This window comes from Anolis sagrei, chromosome X (genome assembly GCF_037176765.1).
Source record: "Anolis sagrei isolate rAnoSag1 chromosome X, rAnoSag1.mat, whole genome shotgun sequence".
In the NCBI taxonomy this organism is placed as follows: Eukaryota; Metazoa; Chordata; class Lepidosauria; order Squamata; family Dactyloidae; genus Anolis; species Anolis sagrei.
In genome coordinates this window covers 49,004,875-49,013,899 of record NC_090034.1, presented here as the reverse complement: position 1 = coordinate 49,013,899, position 9,025 = coordinate 49,004,875, and the positions used below count along the sequence as shown (strand labels likewise).

Here is a 9,025-nt window from a genome sequence, read left to right as displayed (position 1 = left end):
GCCCCTTGCCTTTGTGGCCCTGGCTCCGCCCCTTGCATTTAAGACCAAGGCCGTAGCTCCGCCTCTATCACTAAGCCTCGCCCCTTGCGTCTAAAGCCAGAGGATTGGAAGGCCTTGGCCCCGCCCTCTCTCATCAAGCCCCGCCCCTTGAGACCAAGAGAAGGAAGGCCCTAACCTCGCCCCCTTTCCCGAAGCCACGCCCCTTCCGAAAAAGGCCTTGCCCCGCCCACTATCCGATAAGCCACGTCCCTGGCGTTGTTTTGAGTCCTACGGAGCATGCGCATGTCTTGACCACCTTCACTCCAATGGAAATACCATCTCAAGACGCACGATATTGGAATCCGTTCGTTTATGAGGCAAACACAAAGCGGAACTGTAGTCGCCGCCCTTGGGTCTCCCCGCCGGAGCCCAAAAAGGACCGCACCGCTCGTAACCATAGAGTCCCGTAGCTTTCTATTGGAGAGGTGGAAAGGATAGAACGTCATGACTTCCGGTATTAACCGGAAGCCGTTGCTAAAAGTTCCGCACGGAAATCTATGGTTTAAAAAAAGAGCGCGGGGTGGCGGTGGAGCGGACGACACTTCCGCTTCCTCCTCTTCCGCTTTGCATGCTGGGAGGCCGGGCTTTGATCGAATTCACGCTGTAGCGACATCCGAAATCGTACGAGAGAAGGCTTGTTCTTTATTATTGAAGATTATCATATAAAATAGCATAAGAAAGTGTAATAATCTAGAATATATTATATATATATATTAACTTACTATAAAATAAGGTAGTATAACGATAGATGATCGAATATATAATATAGTATGTATATAGTAACATAATATAAAATAAGAGAGTATCATAATCTAGAATGTAATAGAATCTAATACATAATCTATAATATACTATATAATAACCTAATATAAAATAAGACAATGTAATAGCATATCGTATATTACATTTTCTTTTGATTTTATTACAATTATTATTGTATTTTCTTATATATGATGTTATATTGCATTATTATATTTTCTTTTGATTATATTATTATGAGTTCTACGTTATTACATTTTGGACTTTATTGTGATTATATAGTATATTATATTGCTATATTATATTATATTATAATAATTATGATATTTTCCTTGATTATATTATTTTATTGTTTTGTTCTTTTTGTCGTGTCAGGAGTGACTTGAGAAACTGCAAGTCGCTTCTGGTGTGAGAGAATTGGCCGTCTGCAAGGACGTTGCCCAGGGGATGCCCGGATGATTTGATGTTTTTATCATCCTTGTGGGAGGCTTCTCTCATGTCCTCATGTATGAGGAGCTGGAGCTGATAAAGGGAGCTCATCCGCCTCTCCCCGGATTCGAACCTGCGACCTGTCAGGGTTTAACCTACTGCACCACCGGGGGCTCCTTGTTGGGGCCCCTGTGAGCTCACTTCCTGTCCCTCCCTTTTCTCTCCTGGCCAGCTGTCCATCACCCACTTCCATCCTTATCATGTCGATCGGGGTCCCCATCAAGGTCCTCCATGAGGCTGAGGGACACATTGTCACTTGCGAGACAAACACCGGGGAGGTCTACCGCGGGAAGCTCATTGAGGCCGAGGACAACATGAACTGCCAGGTATCAATGGCTTATTGATTAATTTATTATTATTATTAATATATTGTTATCTGTACTGTCAAAGGCTTAATAATAACATTGTTATCTGCATTGTCGAATAATATATTATCGTTATTATATTTATTGTTGTTATAATAAGAAGAAGAATCTTTATTTCTATCCTACCCTATCTCCCCAATGGGGACTCAGAGCGCTTCTCAAGATACATGGAGCAGCAACCATTCAATGCTGTAAAGGGCGACCGACAGTAAAGACGACAACCAGTAGTTAAATAATACACCTTCATCACATAATCATGGAATATTACAAATAATTAAATGACACTACAAATCCATTTTAACTGGACTTATTTTAATTAGATTAATAAAAATTAAAAACATTAACATTTAAAGGAGAGAAACCAGAAGATTACATTATATATTACATTCTATTAAAATTATCCGAAGTGGACAAGAATAGCACAGGATCATATATGTGGACAGAGAAAGGCATAAAAGAATATTAAATATATATATGCTTACTACTAATAATAATATCCAGATGTAAGCTTATTATATTTGTTGTTGTTGTTGTTATATTTATTGTTGTAATTGTAATTATAGTAATAAACTTTATTTGTATCCCTCCCTATCTCCCCAATGGGGAAACATTCAGTGCTGTAAGGTGCAACCAACAAATCAAAAAACTACCATGAATTAAATAATAACACATTACACATCAGGTATTAATAACAATGTCTTTGCTATTAATTTTGTTATTAACCGTGGTAGCACAGTGGTTAAAGCTGCTAGCTGCAGGAAAGGCTGTTAACCGGAGAGTCAACTGTTTGAAGCCACGAGTCAGGGTAAGCTCCCAACTGCTCTAGCTCCTGCCTACCTAGCAGTTTGAAAGAATGCAAGGCAAGTAGATCAGTAGGTACCGCCTCAGTGGGAAGGGAAAAGGGCACCCCATGCAGATAAACAGACATGCCGGCAATACAATTAGAGAAGTCTATGGAAAACAGGCTCCTCAGCATGGAAAATGGAACAAGATCACCTTCAGTTGAGTATCACCTCCAGATGCCGGAGATGGGAAAAGGCGGAAGCCCTTGACCTTTGTCTTATATGTCTTTGTTCACTGTGTGTGTAAAAAGGCATTGAATGTTTGCCTCATATCAGTATTGTAATCCGTTCTGAGTCCCTCCGGGGAGATAAAGTGGAATATAAAGATTATTATTATTATTATCAGGTAATAATCATGTTACATTTATTGTATTTATTATTGTTATAATTATATTGTTGTTACAGTATTATTATTATTCTATATTATTATTTTCAGGCAATAATGATGTATTTAGTATTATACTTATTGTTATATAGTATTATAGTGTAGTTATTATATATTATTATTTTCAGGCCATCATAATGATGTATTTATTAGATTATTTTCTATTTATTAATAATAGTAATAAAACTATTACTACTTTTGCTACTCATGGTGGTTTCCAATAATAATATTTATTATTATATTATTGTGATATTTCTATATTATTATTTTCAGCTAAAATAATGATGTCATTATTATATTTATTATTATTATATTATGGCTATTGTATATTGTTATTTTCAGGCAATAATAATGATGTATTTATTAATATATTTCTTATTGTTATATTTCTTCTTATTGAATGATTGATTTTTTTAATGAAAAATCAAACCGTACAATTCACCATTCTGGACAAGGTGGCAGGAAAGGTATAACAAATGAATAGACAATGACTCCACTAAGGCTGAAAAATCCACTAATTTGAAGACTACTGTGAAGTTATTGCATGAATTACAATGAAGTTTTTACCGGGAGCAAGAGTTAAGGCTATTTTGCTTTCTTTCTAATCAGTACAAGGAAACTGTTGCCTTTTATCATTACAAACAGTGATACTAAGATTTGTTAATATTTTAAAACACATTTTCTTAAAAAATATGTATGAATGAATACATTTTCTACTAGGCTTTTATTTATGTCTGATTTTTGGAATGGTTTTTAAGCAACATTGTAAAACAAGTCATCTGGAGCATTTTAACACACAATAGAATCTGGCAATGTCTTCCTGCTATTCCTCGTTATATATATGTATTATGATTCTTGTTTCTGTGGCCAGATGTCGAACATCACAGTGACATACCGTGATGGACGTGTGGCGCAGCTGGAGCAGGTGTACATCCGTGGAAGCAAGATCCGCTTCCTGATCCTTCCAGACATGCTCAAAAATGCCCCAATGCTCAAGAGCATGAAGAACAAGAACCAGGGCTCTGGAGCCGGGAGGGGAAAGGCCGCCATCCTCAAGGCACAAGGTCAGCCATCACGGCTCTACCCGTATATAAGAGAATAATGGCCATAATATATCATCATCATTGTATCCTATTTAATATACTAATATATACAAATAATTTATGCTCATTCCCAGGAAATACAAAAAGGAGGAGGAGGATCATACAGTTTTATTTCATATTGTATTTCTTCTTCTTCTTCTTCTTCTTTATTTCATATTGTATTTCTTATTATTATTATTATTATTATTATTATTATATTTCAAACAACAACACTTGATTACTGTCTGTGACCAGCACAATAATATTTCAAATTACTATTTTATTGTTTTATTATTATTATATATTGCTATTATTTTCAGATAATCAGCCATCACGGCTCTATCCGTATATAAGACAAGAGACTAATTGCCATAATATAGCATCATTTAATCTTATTTAATATACTAATATATACAAATAATTCATCCCCATTGCCGGAAAATATGAAGAGGAGGAGGATAGTGCAGTTTTATTTCATATTGGATTTCTTCTTCTTCTTCTTCTTCTTATTATTATTATTATTATTATTATTATTATATTTCAAACAACAGCACTTTATTATGGTCCATGAACAGCACAATAATATTTCAAATTACTATTTTATTGTTATATTATTATTATTATATATTGTTATTATTTTCATGTAATCATGATTATGTATTTACTATAATATTTATTATTATTTTTATTATTATTATTTAATATTGTGATTATTATATATTATTGTTTTCAGGAAATAAAAAATGTGTATTTTTATTAAAGATAATGTATTATATTATAGTTATTACTATTATATTTATTATTGTTCTATATTATGTTGTTGTGATATTATTATATTGATGTTATGTTTATATTATTACATTGTTATATTATACTACTATATTTATTTATTTTATAATTATTTTCAGGTAATGAGGAGGAATTTATTACATTTATTAGTATTATATTTATTATTGTTATGTATTCTTATTATAGTATTATAATTATTATAGATTGTTATTTGCAGGTAAATAATAATGATGTATTTATTTTATTGTTATATTTTTATTATTTTCAGGTAATGATATGTTTACTATTATATTTATTGTTATATATTATTATATGATTGTGATTATATATTATCAGGTAATAATGATGTATTATATTCATTTTATGTATTATATTATAGTTTTTATATATTATTATTTTCAGGTAATAATAATGTATTATATTTATTATTGTTATGTTATTGTTATTATTTATATTTATATTTGCAGGTATTACATATTATTTATTTATTTTCCATACTTGTACTCCACCCTTTTCACCCCTAACGGGACTCAGGGCAGCCTCACAGCCAGCAGCAATTCAACAAACAAATTCCAAAAATAACAATTACAACAATTACAATTATATTATTACATATTATTATATTAGATTATTATATTTAGATTATTATTACATTTTGTTACTTTATTGTTTTCATACATTATATTAGTATATTAAATCTTATTAGAATATATTATTACATGATACTGTGTTATATATATTATTATGTCGTCATTATATTATATCATATTATTATAGATAATATTACATTTTATTTATTATTTTTATATATTACACTATTTTTGGCGCAGTGGGTTAAACCCCTGTGCTGACAGGACTGCAGACCGATAGGTTGCGGGTTCGAATCCGGGGAGAGCGCAGATGAGCTCCCTCTATCAGCTCCAGCTCCTCATGTGGGGACATGAGAGAAGCATCCCACAAGGATGGTAACACATTAAAACATCTGGGCGTCCCTTGGGCAACGTCCTTGCAGGCAGCCAATTCTCTCACACCAGAAGCAACTTGCAGTTTCTCAAGTCGCTCCTGACACGACCAAAAAAACACATTATCATTGCATTATTACAATTATCTATTCATATCTTTTTATATATTCAATTATTGTTACATTTTATTGTTCTTTAGATATTATATTATTATCATATATGATTGCATATTATTATTATTCAATCATATATGATAATAATATAATTCATATCTTTTTATATATTCAATTATTGTTACAATTTATTGTTCTTTAGATATTATATTATTATCATATATGCTTGCATATTATTATTATTATTCAATCATATATGATAATATAATATCTAAAGAACAATAAAATGTAACAATAATTGAATATATAAAAAGATATGAATAGATAATTGTAATAATGCAATGATAATATGTTTTTTTGCAAGGACAGGGAGCTCTGGCGTGGGCTGGTCCATGAGGTCACGAAGAGTCGGAGACAACTGAACGAATGAACAACAACAACAATTATTATTATTATTATTATTATTATTATATTTTTGTTTTCCATATATTCTGCTTTCCCAAAACTCTTCATTCTCCTTAGGCAAATTAACATGCAAATGAGACAGAGTATTTGCATATATTTAAATAATACATTTTATTTTATTCCAGTGGCAGCCAGAGGAAGAGGGCGCGGAATGGGACGTGGAAACATTTTCCAGAAGCGGAGATAAAGAAAAAAAATGAATATATTCAAAATGGCTTCCGGGTTTGAATTATTCCCACCAATCTCTTTCCAGTTGTTATTATGTCTTCCTTTTTGTTATTCTCCAGTATTTCAATAAACATGGATTTTTCTTAGCTACTTTCTGTCTGGATCTTTTATTTATATTTACATTTTATTTTATGATGTATGCGTGTGTGTGTGTGTATGTGTGCTGTATCGGCAAATAATGTGTGCAGATCCGTGTAGGATGGCCGTTTGCAGCTGACAGATTGTAATTTCGTCAGCGCTGGTTGTGTTTAAGTGCAGTCCAAGGTCTTTAGGCACTGCACCCAGTGTGCCAGTCACCACTGGGACTGCCTTGACTGGCTTGTGTCAGAGTCTTTGCAGTTTGATTTTTAAATCCTCATATTATGTCAGCTTTTCCGGTTGTTTCCCTTCAATCCTGCTGTCGCCTGGGATTGCAACATTGACGATTGTGAGGTCAGGAATATTGTGCTCCAAAATTCTGTCAGTCTGAATCCGGAAGTCCTAGAGGAGTTTGACGTGTTCATTTTCCGTAACTTTTTCAGGCTTGCGATCCCACCAATTCTTTGTTGCAGGCAGATGGTATTTGACGCACAAGTTCCAATGAATCATCTGAGCAATGGTGTTATGCCTCTGCTTGTAGTCTGTCTGTGCAATCTTCTTGCAGCAGCTGAGGATGTGATCTATTGTTTCATCTGCTTCCTTGCAGAGTCTACACTTGGGATCTGTTGTTAAGTTTTCAATTCTGGCTTTGATGGCTTTGGTTCTAATGGCTTGTTCTTGGGCTGCCAGAATCAGGCCCTCCGTCTCCTTTTTCAAAGTTCCATTTGTGAGCCACAGCCATGTTTTTTCTTTGTCAGTTTGACTCTCAATTTTTTCCAGAAACTGTCCATGGAGAGCCTTCTTTATTATTTATTTTTTCTTTTTATTATTATTCATTCATTCATTTATTATTATTATTATTTAATAATATCCTTTTTGGTTATTGGGGAAAAGGTTTTATTACAAAAGGTTTATATTATTATTTATTACAAAAGGTTTATATTATGTGTGTGTGTGTGTATATATATATACATAATAACAACAAAGGCAAAAGGAAGAGGGGCCGACCAAGGGCAAGATGGATGGATGGCATCCTTGAAGTGACTGGACTGACCTTGAGGGAGCTGGGGGTGGTAACGGCCGACAGGGAGCTCTGGCGTGGGCTGGTCCATGAGGTCACGAAGAGTCGGAGACGACTGAACGAATGAACAACAACAACAACAAATAACAACATTATTATTAAGTCTAAAATTGATATATTATTTTGGGTTTTAAATATGTGGAGAACCCTTATTATTATTGTTATTGTTGTTGTTGTTGTTATCATTTAATATCCTTTTTGGTTATTGGGAGAAAGGTGGGATATAAGTAAAAAAATTATTACAATTATATTTCTTATAACATTATCACACATTGTTATTATAAATAATAAATATTTTTATTAGTACATCTTATATTGTCAAATATTTGATATGAGTCAAGTATTTATTACAATTATCTTTATTATAGCATTTTATATTATATTATGATTATTCCAAAAATATTCCAAATAAATAAATATTTTCTTTTATTTTGTTTTCTATCCCTGAATTTAAAAAGCCTGGAATGATCTAGCATTTCTGAGCAAAAGTCACGTTGTTTTTGTTTACAGAGGAAAAATAAAGCCATTGTTTCAGTGTTTTTGTACCATATATTTCCTTATTTTCTCCTTAATTTTTAAAATTTATTAATTAAGAGCAGCCTCATGGTAAGTAGAAGGCTTCACAATGGAATAATAATAATAATAATAATTGTAATCATAATGATATAAGAAAAAATAATAGTAACAAAATGTAAACTTAATAGTGTAAGATAATATACTACTACACTAATAATACAGCAATAATATGTAATAATAGAAAATATTGACAGTAAAGTGTGATATTAAAATATAATGCCCATAATAAACGAAGAAAATATAATAATTTTAATACTTCTACTAATTACTTCTACTTAACTACTTAGGTGATCTCTTGTAGTCCGAGGATGATGGTCCTCCAAGAGTGGTAACCTGTGAGTGGATCCGTAGGTGGCTGTGGAGCCATCGGTTTCCAGGTGGAAGGCAGTCCCGGTCAGGGTTGGCTTGACGCGCCTTCCTCTTGGCACGTTTCTCTCTTTCGCCCTCCATTCGTGCCTCTTCAAATTCTGCAGCACTCAAGGGCCAGGGCTTCCCAGTTCTCAGTGTCTATGCCAGAGTTTTTAAGGTTGGCTTTGAGCCCATTTTTAAATCTCTTTTCCTGCCCTCCAACATTCCGTTTTCCGTTCTTGAGTTTGGAGTAGAGCAACTGCTTTCAGAGACGGTGGTCGGGCATCCGGACAACATGGCCAGTCCAGCGGAGTTTATGGCGGAGGACCATCGCTTCAATGCTGGTGGTCTTTGCTTCTTCCAGCACGCTGACATTTGTCCACTTGTCTTCCCAAGAGATTTGCAGGATTTTCCAGAGGCAGCG

The 9,025-nt window shown here is 33.5% G+C and overlaps 1 protein-coding gene across 1 annotated transcript; it reads left to right on the top strand.

The window, feature by feature from the left end:
* The first annotated feature begins 555 nt into the window (after positions 1-555).
* SNRPD3 (small nuclear ribonucleoprotein D3 polypeptide) lies at positions 556-6,608 on the top strand. Its single transcript, XM_060785237.2, has 4 exons — positions 556-660; positions 1,460-1,613; positions 3,751-3,943; positions 6,416-6,608. Exons 2-4 carry the CDS (start codon positions 1,488-1,490, stop codon positions 6,475-6,477), a joined length of 381 nt encoding a protein of 126 aa, XP_060641220.1. The 5' UTR covers positions 556-660; positions 1,460-1,487; the 3' UTR covers positions 6,478-6,608.
* The last annotated feature ends 2,417 nt before the right edge of the window (positions 6,609-9,025 follow it).